Here is a 17,669-nt window from a genome sequence, read left to right on the forward strand (position 1 = left end):
TCAGTACGTATGGTTAAAGTCCTATAGTGTACATCCAACTGTGAATAGATAGACTGCAGTTCTTAAAAGAGGCAACCTGTTAGGTCAAATGAAGGCAGTTTTTTTTATCATGAGTTGTCAATCAGTCTGTGCAGACCTGCCCCCTCCGCCGGCCCCACCCCCTGCAGCAGACGACCCCCTGCAGCTCCTGGCTGATGTGCTGGGCTGCAGCCGGACACCGTCGGCGGACAACTCGCCAGCTCTGCAGAAGAGAGAAGACTACTCCTCACCCCATAAGAGGGGGCCTGCCATGTGGGGCTCACAGGGTATGCATCAAACCATCTAATTAATGCAAATGAATACAAATATGCAAATACACATACAGTACAGTATTATAAAAGCCACAACCACAGACACATATTGTGATTGAGGTTTAGTAATGCTCCGTCTACTTTCATACGCATACAAATCCTCTGTGGACTTAAAATAATGCATTGGTTTAAGCACACATATCTAGCAGCAATCCCCTCTACTCAGGTGGACAGAGATGGTGGAAGGTCTAGTCTGGTTCAGCACTTAGAATCTGACCCATATAATTCCAGCTGCACTTTTGAGTGATTCCATATTGTCATCTGCAGATGAGGGTGTAATCCCGTACTGCCCATCCAGCTTTTTGCCCCGAGGCCAGATGTCAGACTATGGTTCCCTTGGTGGAGGGGCGTCCTCGCGGGCTTCAACAGGACAGAGAGGGCCTGGAGCTGTCCGGAGGAGGGACGAGGTGAGTCCAGTATGAAGGACAGCAGGACTACCTGGTCTGGCTCAGTGGAGACATGATCTTAGTCCTATAGTTGTTATCAGTGTTGTTGTCCTCCTAAAGTCTAGTACTGTAGTGGGTTAATGTAAGGCAAGGATTTGGTGATAATCCAAGACAAGTTTGGGTCTTCATGAGTGTTGATTGGTGTGGCACAGAGAGACAAGAGACCCAGTGGCCCAAGACACACCTGGCTCTCCACTGCTTTAATTTCTCTACGAATCTGGTATGGTTTATCCAACATGTTTAATACAAACAATATTCATTCCAAATCAAGACTGCAGTGTTTCCATCTATTTTATGTTGCACGGGGTAGTTTATGGACATGTCAAACTAATGTTTTGACAATGGCATAGATTTCGGCAAATTTGGGGGGTCAGTAGATTTATGAGAGCTCAACATAAATGCACAACTCATATTTGTGTGACTAAACCTTGGCTAAATTACAGTGTCAGGATTTGTTTTTGGCACCAGTCCCATGGGATGATTGTGTTGTGTGTTTGTTTACTTTCAGAACCTCATGTAGCTGGAAGCAGATTATGTGATGTGAAGTTTTCCGCCATGTGTTTTTTAAAAGGTTATTTTGCTGCTTCTATTTTTGCTGAAATCCAGCCTGCTGCCATGGTGTCAAAGAAGAGCTGAAGACAAAAGTGAAAGCGTTTAGGCTTGCCACCTGCTTTTTCAATATTAGTTCATATTTTCGTTTTTTATTTATTCATAATTTGTATGTGATTTGATGTCCTGCCTCTGTATATAAACATCTTTGCAACTTTTTTTAAACATGACCTGGGATAAAGATAATATATTGTATTTTAAGAAAAGGGAAAGAAAGTCTTAAAATGACTATAGATATTATACATCGGATGTTTGAATGTACCTTAAGTTTATTGTTTACCATGGTGATGTTTGTGTAATGAACGGATATGAGGCAGAAACTCTGTTAACAAGACCTGATAGTTGGGCATCTGTGAGGTTCTGTGAGTGTGTTGACAGTTTCTCTTTCTCTCGCGCGCGCGCTGTCATTGTGGAGTCAACCTCCTGCTTCTTCTAAACCGGCATATCGATCTTTTCAACAGCAGATGAAATAGCCTTGTCATTTTAGGTTGTGATGCTGAAAATGTGTGAACCTATACCCTTGTTAAACACCAATTGTTATGTTCTGTCATCAGTGGAATGATTTGTTAAAAAATACCAATAAAACATTTGTTACTCTAAAGACATGTTTCTCTAGACTGTTTCCTGGAATCGATCTAGTGTAGGTAATCCTATCCTAAAAACCTGCTATATTGATTCACATTTACAAGAAAAAAGTACCCTTTTCCCTGGGTTCTTTGTATTGTGCCACTGTGCACTGACTTTTATGTAATAGTTAACTGCTAAACCCAGACAGATTTCAGATTGAGTTTTCTACCAGACAGTAGAAAGTAGTTAACAGTAAGGTGGTGAGGGGGACAACACAAAAGTACAGTAGAGAACTGGATCAGGCAGGGATATTCTACAGTTAAAAGGTAGCCAGAAGAGGGAGAGGTGTTTATTTTGTGTGGAATATTGGACAGGATATCTCAGTGTTAAATCAACTGACTGGCTGGGAGCGTGGTGGATGAGGTTGGGAGAAATGAGCTGTTTCTGAGAAATGAGGAGCATGTGAGCTGTTCCACCTGAGACACACACTTCCCGGGTCTCTAAAAGCTCCTCTGTGTACAATATGAACCTCCTTTATTCTGTGTCTCTAGTGACTGGTACACTGGTATCAATCGTAAATCCATGCAGTTATCTTTCAATACGGTCGGTCTCGAGCCATTCTGAAAACCTCCGCTTAAGATCCTGTTAGGTAAGTACATGTAGGGGTTTGTTTTAGAATAGAATGTTTTTCCTTCAGAAATAAACAAACATCCACTGAGATGTTTTTATATCCGTGGCAGGGTTGGGATCAATTTCATATCAATTAGTCAATTCAGGAGGTACACTAAAATTCAAATTCTCTTCAATGCTTTTCGATGAATTTTTTTAAAGTAATGATGAGTTTTTTTATTTTTTTATTGACTGGAATTGACTCCAACCCTGATCAGTTGTATATGATGAACTGATCTGTTGAGTAGAGATTCATATAGAAAAGGTCAACAACCATGAACCCATACACACAGTAAGAACATAAAATACCTAAATGTTCGATATCAATGGCAGATGATGGGATTATGAATGTAATGTAGATTATAAATCAAGCATGGTTGTCATCATGGAGAGAATTTGCAGAGATGATCCCATGTACTGTTGACTAAATACTCCAGAGTCAGTTACCATGTGGAGGATGACCAGTTGGCCAGATGAGTCATAGAGGCCTGCTGATCTGGCTCCATATGTGAATGTATGACTTGATAGAAGGCACCATCTAGTGGCTGTTACATAGTGTACATATCATTTTTAATTTAACTAAGCAAGTCAGCTAAGAACAAATTATTATTTACAATGATGGCCTACCCTAACCCAGACGAAGCTGGGCCAATTGTGCGCAGCCCTATGGGACTCCCAATCACAGCTGGTATTGAACCAGAGTCTGTAGTGACACCACTAGCGATGCAGTGTCTTAGACCACTGCCCCACTCAGAACCTCACATTAGGTCACACAGACGCTGTCATAATGGAGCATTTTTTTGTCTCTTAACTTGCTCAAGCATGACTCAAAATTTGAGCAAAATAACTAGTAAATGAATTCAAAATGTGTACAAAAAATATGTATATATTTATGCACTCAAGTTGCTTTGGATAAAAGTGTATTTAATCTAAATGGCATTTATATTAAAAGAACTCTCAACAAATCACTGGCTGTTGACAGACATCTTCAGCCTAACGAAACACATACAAAAAAAAAATATATATATATACAGTGGGGTCCGAAATTATTGACAGCCTTGATAAAGATGAGAAATAATGACTGTATACAGTGCATTTGGAAAGTATCGAGACCCCTTGCCTTTTTCCTCATTTTGTTACATTACAGCCTTGTTCTAAAATTGAGTGAATTTGTTTTTTTCCTCATCACTCTTAAACACAATACCCCATAATGACAAAGCGAAAAACAGGTTTTTCGAAATTATTGCAAAAAAAACTGAAATACCTTATTTACATAAGTATTCAGACCCTTTACTTGTAACGTTAGACTTGTTTATGTGCTGCTGTGCGGTTTGTTGCTAACCTTACCTTGCTACCTGCCAACTTTATGGTTTTTACTTTTTAATTTCCATTTTATATTTCCATTTTTTTCCCTCGCTCGACTTTTTTCATTCAACTTTTTCACCCCGGACGCTTTATCTGGACGTGATTTGTCAGGACCTCCACCAGCCGAAGCTAAGTAGTAACATTAACATTATGCCTTATAATTGCTGTCGCTGTACTCATAATATACAGAAAAACGATCTTATGGCGTGGATACCAGCTTTAGATGCAATCGTTAGGCAAGGGTAATTTAGGAAAGGATGAAACAGCGTCTGTGCCACCAATAAGTACAGATAGCACAATTTTCTCATGGCTTCTGGAAGGAAATGCTGTAAGAATGCTCAACCGGTCGCTCATTCAGCTGACAGAAACTTTCAACCGGTTCTCCCCATTAAGCAACGGGTCGGAGTCAGAGGTCGAGCCTTCTCTGGTCTCTACTCCTCCCGTTACGTGGTCTGAGATGCCGAAGCCTCCCGCCATTAGCTCTGACAAATGGAAAACCCTAGTCATTGGCGACTCCATTACCCACAGTACTATGGCATAGATCCCTCTACCGGGATCGATATGACAACAGCCCGTGAAAGTGCAGGGCGCCAAATTCAAACAACAGAAATCTCATCATTTAAATTCCTCAAACATACAAGTATTTTACACCATTTTAAAGATAAACCTGTTGTTAATCCCGTCACAGGGATGCAGCAGGGTGGGCTAGTGGTTAGAGCGTTGGACTAGTAACCAGGAGGTTGCAAGTTCAAACCCCTGTGCTGACAAGGTTCTACCCCTAAACAGGCAGTTAGCCCACTGTTCCTAGGCAGTCATTGAAAATAAGAATTTGTTCTTAACTGACTTGCCTGGTAAAAAAAAATAAAAAACAGCGTCTGATTCCAAAAAGGCTTTACGACAAAAGCACACCAAACGATTATGTTAGGTGAGTGCCTAGTCACAAAAACACAGCTATTTTTCCAGCTAAAGAGAGGAGTCAAAAAAGCAGAAATAGAGATCAAATTAATCACTAACCTTTGATGATCTTCATCAGATGACACTCATAGGACTTCATGTTACACAATACATGTATGTTTTGTTCGATAAAGTTCATATTTATATATTTATATAAATATAATATATAATAATATATAATATAATATATTTATATATTCATATTCATATTTATCCAAAAATCTCAGTTTACATTGGTGCGTTATGTTCAGTAGTTACAAAACATCCAGTGATTTTGCAGAGAACCACATCAATTTACAGAAATACTCATGATAAACATTGATAAAAGATGCAAGTGTTATACATGGAATTATAGATACACTTCTCCTTAATGCAACCGCTGTGTCAGATTTAAAAAAAACTTTACGGAAAAAGCACACCATGCAATAATCTGAGTACAGCGCTCAGACACAAAAGCCGTACAGATATCTGCCATGTTGTGGAGTCAACAGAATTCAGAAATAGCATTATAAATATTCACTTACCTTTGATGATCTTCATCAGAATGCACTCCCAGGAATCCCAGTTCCACAATAAATGTTTGTTTTGTTCGATAAAGTCTGTCATATTTGTCCAAATACCTCCTTGTTGTTAGCGCATTTTGTTCACAAATCCAAATTCATGAGGCGCGATCACTAGGTCCAGATGAAAAGTCAAAAAGTTCAGTTACAGTCCGTAGAAACATGTCAAACGATGTATAGAATCAATCTTTAGGATGTTTTAAACATACATCTTCAATAACGTTCCAACCGGAGAATTCCTTTGTCTTTAGAAATGAAAAGGAACGCAGCTACCTCTCACGGGAGCGCGCGTGGCAGACACCTGATTGAAAGAGCTTTCATTCCCTCCTCCTTCACAGTAGAAACCTGAAACAAGTTTCTAAAGACTGTTGATATCTAGTGAAAGCCTTAGGAAGTGCAATATGACCCCATAGACACTGTATATTCGATAGGAAATTAGTTGAAAAACTACAAACCTCAGATTTCCCACTTCCTGGTTGTATTTTTCCTCAGGTTTTGCCTGCCATGTGAGTTCTGTTATACTCACAGACATCATTCAAACTGTTTTAGAAACTTCAGAGTGTTTTCTATCCAAATCTACAATAATATTCATGTCTTAGCTTCTGGGCCTGAGTAGCAGGTAGTTTACTCTGGGCACCTTATTCATCCAAGCTACTCTATAAAGCCCCCCAGCCATAAGAAGTTAAAACGAATCATCCAGCGATCATACACTGTTTACCAGGGGGCAGGGCTACCGACGTTAAAACTAATCTGAAGGTGGATTGTATTTATAGCACTAGAGATGCTAGTTCTAGGTCCCAAGAAACAAAGAGATCTTCTGTTGAATCTGACAATTCATCTTTATGGTTGTTACAGTTGCCAAGCTTGTAGCGTCATACCCAAGAAGACTTCAGGCAGTAATCGCTGCCAAAGGTGCTTCAACAAAGTACTGAGTAAAGGGTCTGAATACTTATGTAAATGTGATATTTCAGCATTTATTTTTTATACATTTGCAAAAATGCCTAAAAACTTGTTTTTGCTTTGTCATATGGGCTATTGTGTGTAGATGATGAGGGGAAAAAACTATGAAATACGTTTTTAAATAAGGTTGTAACGTAACAAAATGTAGAAAAAGTCAAGGGGCTGAATACTTTCCGTACGCACTGTAAAATAAATCATTCAAATACTGAGCTACAGTATAGTGTAAGCCAGGGTTCCCCAACTGGTGACCCGCGGGTGGTTTTATTAGGCCCCTGAAGTGTTCGTAGGCAACAACAACAAAAAAAAAATATTTTTTTACATTAGAACAAAAAACACCAGGAAATCAATAAAATTCCAAGTTATTTTAATTGAATTTGCGGTCTACAAATGATTTGTAATTACGTTCCGGCCCCCTGACCATCTGCTCAAGACAAAATAGTCCCGTAGCTAATTCTAGTTGATGTGTAAGGGGAAAAAATTGGGAAATTATAGGGTGGGCAAATGGCGGCCTGCCCCCCTTCGTGGATCAATTCTCTCTACCCCATGGTAAAATGAGTAGAATTGCAGCAAAACTGCTCTACAACTGCAACGTTTTTCTCTACGCTGTCAAGAGGAGCGCCCAAAAATGTTTTGCTGGTAAGGTGTGGAGGCCCCCAAACACAATGTTGCTTAGGGCCTACTTAGGCTACTTTAATTATTTTCTGACTGAATCTGTGGGTATGTATGTGGGTACGCAGACCCGCGAGTCACTGCGGTCCCTCATGATGAGTTCAGATTTTTTTGTGGCCCCACCCCCCCCATCACAGTTGCCCATTCGTATTTGAAGTAATACAATTGCACAGAGAAAGGCATTTTGTTTAAAAAGGAATACTTTTTTTATCTCAAAAAGGTAGGGGTCAAAATTATTGACACCCCTGTTTTCAATGCCATTCAATATCTCACCTTGCGAGGATAACGGCACTCCTTTCTAGCAAATGTTTGATGAGTTGGAGAACACATTGGGATGGATTTTAGACCACCAGTGGTGTGTTTGGTGTCGAAATGAGAATGCATGAGCAGAAAATGATCCCATACCTACTGTAAAATATGGTGGTTTGAAGTTATTGGGCTATTTTGTTTCAACTCAATTGGTCATCATGAACTCTACCCAGTACATTTTAGCCAAAAACCTGATTGCCTCTGCCAGGAGGCTGAAACGTGGCCACAGCTGGATCTTACAGAAAGACAATAACCCCAAGCACACATCGAAATCCACAAAGAAATGGTTAATTGGCCACAAAATCAAGCAGATTTTAAAACAAAATGTAATATACTTAAATCATACTTCATGAATATATTTAAATATATTTAAGTATGCCCCTGATATACTACATCATATTTAAAATGATTAAAATTGGAACTATTTTTAGTGCATTTAATGACGATTTATTTGTGTCTTATTAGCATTTAAGTACAGTGCATTCGGGAAGTTTTAAAAGACCCCTTCACTTTTTCCATTACGTTACAGCCTAATTCTAAAATGGATTACATACATTTTTTGTTGCAAATTTATAAAAAAATTAAAAAAAGAAATACCTAATTTACATACAGCACCTGTCAAAGTTTGGACACCTACTCATTCAAGGGTTTTTCTTTCTTTTTAGTATTTTCTAAATTGGAGAATAATAGTGAAGACATCAACACTATGAAATAACACATATGGAATCATGTAGTAACCAAAAAAGTGTTAAACAAATCTAAATATATTATATATTTGAGTTTCTTCAAAGTAGCCACCCTTTGCCTTGATGCCAGCTTTGCACACTCTTGGCATTATCTCAACCAGCTTCAAGAGGAATGATTTTCCAACAGTCTTGAAGGAGTTCCCACAGATGCTGAGCACTTGTTGGCTGCTTTTCTTTCAATCTGTGGTCCATCTCATCCCAAACCATCTCAATTGGGTTGAGGTCGGGTGATTTTGGAGGGCAGGTCATCTGATGCAGCACTCCATCACTCTCCTTGGTCAAAAGCCCTTACACAGCCTGGAGGTGTGTTGGGTTATTGTCCTGTTGAAAAACACATTATTGTCCCACTAAGCGCAAACCAGATGGGTTGGCTTATCACTGCAGAATGCTGTGGTAGACATGCTGGTTAAGTGTGCCTTAAATTCTAAATAAATCATTGACAGTGTCACCAGCAAAGCACCCCTACACCATCACACCTCCTCCTCCATGCTTCACGGTGGGAACCACACATGACCATCACCTACTCTGCGTCTCACAAAGACACGTCGCTTGGAACCAAAAATCTTGAATTTGGACTCATCAGACCAAAGGACATATTTCCACTGGTCTAATGTCCATTGCTCGTGTGTCTTGGCCCAAGCAAGTCTCTTCTTATTATTGGTGTAATTTAGTAGTGGTTTCTTTGCAGCAATTTGACCATGAAGGCCTGATTCACGCAGTCTCCTCCTGTGTCTGTTACTTGAACTCTGTGAAGCATTTATTTGAGCTGCAATCTGAGGTGCAGTTAACTCCCCCCCCCCCCCCCCCCCCCCCGGTGTCGCCCATCTTCCCCATTATCCCCTGTGTATGTACACCTGTGTTCGCTGTTTGTCTGTTGCCAGTTTGTTTGTTCATGAAACCTACCAGCGTTTGTTCCCCTGCTCGTGCCTGTTTCTTGCTCCTGTGTTCTAGTCCTTCCCGGTTTTGACCGTTCTGCCTGCCCTGACCCTGAGCCTGCCTGCTGTTCTGTACTTTACCCGACCTTCCTTGATTATTGACCCCTGCCTGCTCTGACCCTGAGACTGCCTGCCGTTCTGGTCCCTTTGCATCCTCTTTGGATTATTGACCCCTGCCTGCCTTTGACTTGTCATTTGCCTGCCCCTGTTTTAGAAATAAACTGTTGTTTCTTTGACAGTGTCTGCATCTGGGTCATACCTGAAACGTGATAGTACGAACTGACCATGACTGACCCAGCATTCATGGACCAGCTCCGCAACGCCCTCTCCTCCTAAGATGCCACCAATGGAAGGCACGAAGAGTTGCTTCGTGGTCTTATGGAAAGATTTCAGACCTTGACCGAACGTCACAACCAAGCATTGAACACATTGCTAGAGCAATTCCATCGGTTGTCTACTATGCAGCCTACCACGACGGTAATCTCCCATTCAGATCGATGGGTGACTACGGGAACATAAGGAGAGGAGATTTGATTTCACTTGCCTGTCTTTGGATTCCACCTCGCCTCCGAGGTATCACGGAAGTCCCCGACGGCTCTGTTGACGAGAGAACCCGAGGCTACCCGACTTTCCCAGAGTCTCCGAAGGCTGCCGATTCACCTATTCCCGAGCCCATGCAACTAGGCAGAGCTAGGCTGTCTCCAGATAAATGGCTATACAAATAAAATAAAATAAAATGTATTTATATAGGCCTTTGTACATCAGCTGATATCTCAAAGTGCTGTACAGAAATCCAGCCTAAAACCCCAAACAGCAAGCAATGCAGGTGTAGAATATCGGTGGCTAGGAAAAACTCCCTAGAAAGGCCAAAACCTAGAAAGAAACCTAGAGAGGAACTAGGCTATGAGGGGTGGCCAGTCCTCTTCTGGCTGTGCCAAGTGGAGATTATAACAGAACATGATCTAGATGTTCAAATGTTCATAAATGACCAGCATGGACAAATAATAATAATCACAGTAGTTGTCGAGGTTGCAGCAAGTCAGCACCTCAGGAGTAAATGTCAGTTGGCTTTTCATAGCCGATCATTAAGAGTATCTCTACCAAGGGGGGTTTGGTCAAGTGTTTTTCTCATCATTTACATCCAGAAGTAGAGGGGTAGCAATTCTGGTGAAAAAGAACTTACCACTTAAGGTCTTGAATTGTGTGAAAGATACATTTGGTCGCTTTGTTATAATTAATGGTACTTTACAAGGGCAGAACATTTCCATAATGAATATTTACTTCCCCCCTGCTCACCCCCCTGATTTCCTCACTAAGGTTTTTCTAGACTTTTCAGAATTAAACTCGGACACTGCAGTGGTTGGAGGAGATTTTAACTGCTTGTTGAACCCCCTTATTGATAGGTTCCCCAGCAGTATAGCTTCACTCTCTCCTCAAGCTAAGTCACTTAAAGCTATTTGTGATGATCTGGGGTCGGCGGATGTCTGGAGAGCTTTTCATCCCTCCAACAGAGAGTTCACTTTTTTCTCTGCACCTCATGGATGTCAGACTAGAATAGATTATTTTTTTGTGCCCAGGACGTCTCTGCAGTCTGTTCTATCCGCTAGGATAGGAAGCATAGTCATATCTGATCATGCTGAGGTGATCCTGGACATAAAACTCAACGGGGCATTCAATCGGTCAAGACATTGGAGGTTGAACACAACCATTCTTAAAGACCATACATTCACATCATATTTCATTACAGAGTTTAAAGCATTTCTCTCTATTAACTCTCAATGAACAGATAACCCCTCGCTCCTTTGGGAGACCTGTAAAGCGTATGCCAGGGGTCTGATTATGTCATACACAGCTACTAAGAGACGGAAAAAGCGTGAAAAGCAAAAAATGTTAGAGGGTGAATTAGGAACTAAAGAGAAGGGCTACATTAAAACGCCCATTCCTGCCCTATTAAAGGAAATATCAGTCATTAGATCAACGTTAGACTCTCTCCTAACACAGGATGCTGAAAAGAAAATGAGATTTGTCAGGCAAAAGCTATAAGAACATGGCGATAAGCCAGGAAAGTACTTGGCATACCTAGCTAAAAAGAGAGCTGACTCGCAGTCAATTGCTACTATTACTGACTCTGATGGTAATCATTTATATGAAAATAAATTGATAAGTGACTCATTTAAGAAATGTTATACAAATCTTTATGCCTCAGAACTGCCAAATGATGCACCCAAATTAATGGAGAACTTATTTTGTAAGATTGAGCTCCCTACTATCTCCGAAGAGCAGCGGTCCCTCCTTAATGCCCCTATTACCAAGGAAGAGATAATGTTCGCAATTAAGAATCTGCAAAATGGTAAGGCCCCAGGACCATACGGGTTTTGTAGTGAGTTCTATAAAGAGTTCCATGGCCTGATCCTTGAGCCATTGCGTGATATGTTTAATCACTCATTTTCAAATGACGAACTCCCTCAAACGCTGAGAGAAGCCAACATTTCACTTATTCTCAAAAAGGGAAAATGTCCAGAGTCTTGTTCCTCGTACAGACCAATTTCCCTTCTGAATGTGGATAGAAAATTGCTTTCTAAAATTCTAGCCACAAGATTAGAGGACTCACTGCCACTAATTGTGAAAGGAGACCAAACTGGCTTCATTAAGGGCCGTAAGTCATGCAACAATGTCAGGCGGCTTCTTAATGTAATTCAAGCTTACCAACAAAGTGCCGTGGATGGTCTTGTGCTCTCCCTAGATGCTGAGAAAGCATTTGATCGTGTGGAGTGGTCTTACCTATTATTTGCTCTAAATAAATTTGTTCTGGGCGACAACTTTATAAAATGGGTGAAAGTTTTATATGATGATCCTCAGGCTGCTGTCCTTACTAATGGGCTAAGGTCAAATAGCTTCTCTATACACAGAGGTACCAGGCAGGGCTGTCCTTTATCCCCCCTCCTCTTTGCACTCGTTATGGAACCACTGGCCGAGGCCATCAGGGTAACGCCTGCTATACAGGGGCTGCTCATTGGTGATGTTCACCATAAAATAAGCTTGTATGCTGATGATGTCCTGATATTCATCTCTAGTCCCAAGACTTCAATTACAGCTCTTATTAATATTATTGAATTATTCAGCGAATTCTCAGGCTACAAGATTAACCTAACTAAGTCAGAGGCTATGCCACTTGGTAGCCTGCACTCTGTACCTAATACTTCTCCCCCCTTCCCTTTTAAATGGTCTCCCTCAGGTTTCATGTATCTGGGTATATTTGTAACTTCTAAATTACAGCAAATGTACAAAGCCAATTTTGTTCCCTTGTTTGATACAATAAGACAGGATCTGTAGCGATGGAACTCTCTCACGATTTCTTGGTTGGGTAGAATATCCCTCTTGAAAATGAACATTTTACCTAGACTACTTTACCCAATCCAAATGATCCCAGTATTACTCTCCAATAAGGTAATAAAGGATGTAAATGGATGGCTAAGTTCCTTTACATGGAGTAAACGCAAACCAAGACTTAAGATGGCAATATTGCAGCTGCCAAGTTCTATGGGCGGCTTGGGCCTGCCCAATATCAGGTTCTATCAATGGTGTGCCCACCTTTGTTATATTTCTGACTGGATCACAAATGATGACTCCTCTATTTGGTTAGACATTGTGACTTCTCTTTCAAAATACCCCTTACAGGATCTTTTATTTTTCAGAAGTTTCAAGTCTGTAGAAGATCACTGCAATAATCCCGTTACACTTAACACACTCAAAGTATGGAGGTCAGTTCAACGCTTCCTGGGAAGGTCCAAACTAACCTCTGCTCTTACCCCAATTCTTAACAATCCAGATTTCAGTCCAGGATTGCTGGATGCCGGCTTTAACTTTTGGCTTAATAAGGGCATACGCAGGCTAAATGACTTATTTGTTGATAAGATTTTGTTGTCATTTGAGCAGATGGTCGAGAAATATCCCAAAGCAGGACTTTTTCCGCTTCCTACAAGTAAGACATTATATCCTGAAGAGCACCACCTTAATTGGTAACCCTGATGTGTCTGTCATTGAAATAATGCTTTTTTTTCCCACAAAGGAAAATGTCTGTAAGTCTGTTTCATGATACTTTAAGGTCCCTTTCTGCTGTCAACACACAGAGGGTGAAACAAGTGTGGGAGAAAGAATTATCTGTTACTATTGACGAAGAAATGTGGGAGGACATTTGGAGATATGCAAAAACAATATCTATATGTAATCGTACTAGAGCAATCCAATTAAGAATAATACACAGATTGCATATATCCCCAAATCGCAGACATGCTTTTAGCCCCACTTCCTCTTCCCCTCAGTGTCTTAAATGCAAAACTGATACAGGCACCCTAACACATTGTTTATGGTCATGTACCAAAATACAAAGATACTGGTCTGGTGTTCTGCAAGAAATTGAAAAGATCCTAGGGGTTGATCTAGAATTGGACCCAGTTTCTTTACTGTTGGGTCTCCCTAGTAGGCAGGTTACTTCTGTGGGTAAGAGGAGGCTTTACAACATCCTTACCTTCGCAGCGAGGAAAAACATCCTTTTACAGTGGATTAGTGATAAGGTTCCTTCTATTAAAGATTGGCATAAGATACTATTTGAATGGGTGCCTCTGGAATATCTGACATGTACATTGCATTCTAAAACAGACCAGTTCTACAAAGTATGGGAACCTTATCTAAATTACCTAGAACCTGAGGTATCAGCTATTATGCTGCAAGGATTCTCGTAGAATGACGGGGATGTATGTATTTCAGAACTACACTGTACGTTCCATGTGTGGAACCTAATCTCTTGGTTTAAACTGAGCTTTTTTGTTTAATTTCTGTTTGTAAGTTTGTTTAAAATGTATGTATTGAGAGACGCAATGATGGTGATGGGGTGAGAGAAGCACCGAGCGGGAAGAGGAAAATGGTGTACGTATGTATGGGTGTGTGTGTGTGCGTACGCGTATATGTGTGTATACGCATGAGTGTATGTATATGTATGGGTGTATGTATGTATGTATGAATATGTGTGTATGTATATATATATATATATATATATATATATATATATATATATATATATATATGCGTAGATATGTGTGAGTGCTGTTTTTCTTCTTTTTTTCTATGTGCTTTGTCTCTGTTGTTGTATCTCTTAATATGGGTGAAAATTGTGAAATTCCAATAAAAATACTGTTAAATTTTTTTTTTTTTTTAAAAGAGTATCTCTACCACCCCTGCTGTCTCTAGAGAGTTTAAAACAGCAGGTCTGGGACAGGTAGCACGTCCGGTGAACAGGTCAGGATTCCATAGCCGCAGGCAGAACAGTTGAAACTGGAGCAGCAGCACGGCCAAGGAGTCATCATGCCAGGTAGTACAGGCTTCACATTAAGAGCTGCCTGTATTATAGGACTACTGGTCATTTTGTCTCCACCTGTCCACTAAAAGCCCAGGCTCTCCGGTAGGAGTGAGTACTCTGGTTGGCCATACGGAGAACTCTTCCTCTCGCATTCCTTTTCATGCCATGTTGCTGTGGGGGAACCAGTCTAAATCTCTCCGGGTCCTCATTGACTCTGGGGCTGATGAGAGCTTTATGGACACTACCCTGGCTTCCGAGCTGGATATCCCCACAGCACTGGACGGGCGCTCTATAGGTCGGGTCACCCACAATACCACCCCATCAATCTAGCTATGTCAGGAAACCACAGAGTTAAGTATATTTTCTTGAGATATGAAAAGTATACTTTCAGGAAGCATGTTCCTCAGCTGTGCATGTTTCCTTAGTGGAATAAACAATTGATATCATTGTCAACTTTCTCTGCACTCTCCTGAACAGAAATTAAGAAAGTACTTAAAAATTCCTCATTGGCACTGAAACTACATTACCTCGCAAAAGTATTCATACCCCTTTGGATTCTTCACATTTTATTGTTACAAATGGGACTATGCATTTAATGTGATATAGATCAGATTATAAATCAAGCATGGTTGTCATCATGGAGAGAATTTGCAGAGATGATCACATGTTCTGTTGACAAAATACTCCGTAGTCAGTTACCATGTGGAGGATGACAAGAAACACCCACATGCTTATTACCAGTTGGCCAGATACTGGTTAGATGAGTAATAGAGGCCTACGGAACTGGCTCCATACTCCTTTGGACTTATTCACATTTTATTGTTACAAAGTGGGATTTAATTGTATTTTTTTTGTCAACAATCTACACAAAATACTCTGTCAAAGTGGAAGATTTTTTTTTTTTATTGTAAAGATTGATAAAAATGTAATAGCTAAAATGTAGTCATTGCATAAGTATTCAGCCCCCTGAGTCAATACATGTTAGAAACACCTTTGGCAGTGATTACAGCGGTGAGTTTTCTTGGGTAATTCTCTAATTGTTTTACAAACCTGGATTGTGCAATATTATCCCATTATTCTTTTCATAATTGTTCAAGCTTTGTCAAGATGTTGGAGATTGTGAATTCCCCTCCCAGTGTCTGATGTAAAGCAGAATGAAGCAGGTTTTTCCCTACAATTTTGCCTGTGCTTAGCTCCGTCCTGTTTCTTTTTATCCTGAAAAACTCATCAGTATCTGCTGATATCAAGCATAGCCATACCATGTTGCACTTACCACCATGCTTGAAAATAAGTAGGCAGTTACTCAGTGATGTGTTGTGTTGGATTTACCCCCAAACATAAGGCTTTGCATTTAGGCAAAAAAGTGTATTCCTTTGTCGTGTTTTTTAGCAGTCTTACTTTAGTGCCTTGTTGCATACAAGATGCATGTTTTGAATTTGTATTCTGTATATTCGTATTCTTCTGTTCACTCTGTCATTTAAGTGATTGTGGACTCACTACAATGTTGTTGATTCATCCTCAGTTTTCCCCCATCACAGACATTGAACTCTAACTGTTTAAAAATCACCAAAACGGTTGAATACATACAGAGAATTTGAGTTCATTGTTGACAAAAATAATTAAATTAAATACATTTTAATCCCACGTTGTAACACAATATAGAGTGAAGAATACACTTGCTGTATACTTAAGTTTCTGTATACATATAGTGTACTTGATCACTCATAAGCAGAGTTTGAATGAATATACTGAATTCCAATTAGTGTTTGAAGTTGAAGTACAGTTTTAATGAGTCTGTACATTTAATGATAGTGAGCATATAGTATACTTAAAGACTGAAAAACAACTAATTTAAAGTACACTTTTAATAAGCATATTAAAGGTTGATGATAGTGTATTTATAGTATACTAAAAGACTGAAATAGCAATGAATATAAAGGACAATTTGAATAAGTGTGTTAAAGTGTAATTATAGTATAGAATATATGTACTATTATAGTATATATATATATATATATATATATATATATATATATGTAGTATATAGTATAGAATATTACATATTAAAATACATATACATATACATACATACATACATATACATATACATATACATATATACATATACATATTAAAATATATTCATATTTTAAGTATATTATTAGAAATGTTTATATTTAAGTACACTTTAGTATACTTGTAATTGATTAAATATATTTATTTTTGCTTTGGATTTCATTATCCGGACATGAAACCCACTGAAAATCTATGGTTTGAATTGAAGAGGGCAGTCTATAAGCGCAGACAAAGGATTCTTTCTGTATGGAGAAATGGTCTTAAGATCCCTCCCAATGTGTTCTCCAATGCAAAAAGACTTCACGCTGTTTTTCTCGCAGGGTGTTAATCATTTTGACCCCTACCTTTTTGAGAGAAAAAAGAGTATTACTTGTTAAACAAACATTTTTCTCTGAGCAATTGTATGAGTTTAATAAATCCTGTTGCGACTCTAGGGGCAGTATTTTCATTTTTGGAAAAAAAAACGTTCCCGTTTTAAACGGGATATTTTGTCAGGACAAGATCCTAGAATATGCATATAATTGACAGCGTTGGATAGAAAACACTCTAACGTTTCCAAAACTGTAAAGATATTGTCTGTGAGTATAACAGAACTGATGTTGCAGGTGAAAGCCTGAGAAAAATCCAATCCGGAAGTGCCCCATATTTTGAAAGCACTGCGTTCCAATGACTCCCTATTGAGCTGTGAATGTGCTATCAACCAGTTTACGCTTTCTACGTATTCCCCAAAGTGTCTACAGCATTGTGACGTAGTTTTACGCAATTATGTTGAAGAATAGCCGTAGGCGGCTACATTGTGTAAGTGGTCACCTGATGGCTCCCAGGGTGACTCTGTAAAATACAGAGGTAGCCATTACTCAAATCGGTCCTACTAAAAAACGAATTGTCCCGACGGATATATTATCGAATAGATATTTGAAAAACACTTTGAGGATTGATTATAAACAACCTTTGCCATGTTTCTGTCAATATTATGGAGCTAATTTTAAATATTTTTCGCCGTTTTCGTGACTGCAATTTCCGGGCGATTTCTCAGCCAAACGTGAAGAACAAACTGAGCTATTTCGCCTACAAAAATAATATTTTGGGAAAAAATTA

General features: G+C 39.5%; 1 protein-coding gene across 7 annotated transcripts in view; it reads left to right on the forward strand.

The window, feature by feature from the left end:
• Nucleotides 1-2,006, forward strand: part of LOC110503971 (roundabout homolog 2) — a 63,640-nt gene extending 61,634 nt beyond the window's left edge. For 4 of the 7 annotated variants that reach the window (XM_090219137.1, XM_090219138.1, XM_090219139.1 and 1 more), the window contains exons 24-26: nt 126-305; nt 618-757; nt 1,368-2,006. In XM_090219137.1, the coding sequence (XP_090075263.1) occupies nt 126-305; nt 618-757; nt 1,368-1,454 (407 nt within the window). In that variant the 3' untranslated portion in view covers nt 1,455-2,006. Of the gene's footprint in view, nt 1-125; nt 306-617; nt 758-1,304 lie in introns of all 7 variants that reach the window. The other 3 variants (XM_021582664.3, XM_036961462.2, XM_090219141.1) reach the window with 1 other exon arrangement.
• Nucleotides 2,007-17,669: the final 15,663 nt, after the last annotated feature.

Source organism: Oncorhynchus mykiss, chromosome 24 (genome assembly GCF_057628025.1).
Source record: "Oncorhynchus mykiss isolate SJ-2025 chromosome 24, ASM5762802v1, whole genome shotgun sequence".
Taxonomy (NCBI): Eukaryota; Metazoa; Chordata; class Actinopteri; order Salmoniformes; family Salmonidae; genus Oncorhynchus; species Oncorhynchus mykiss.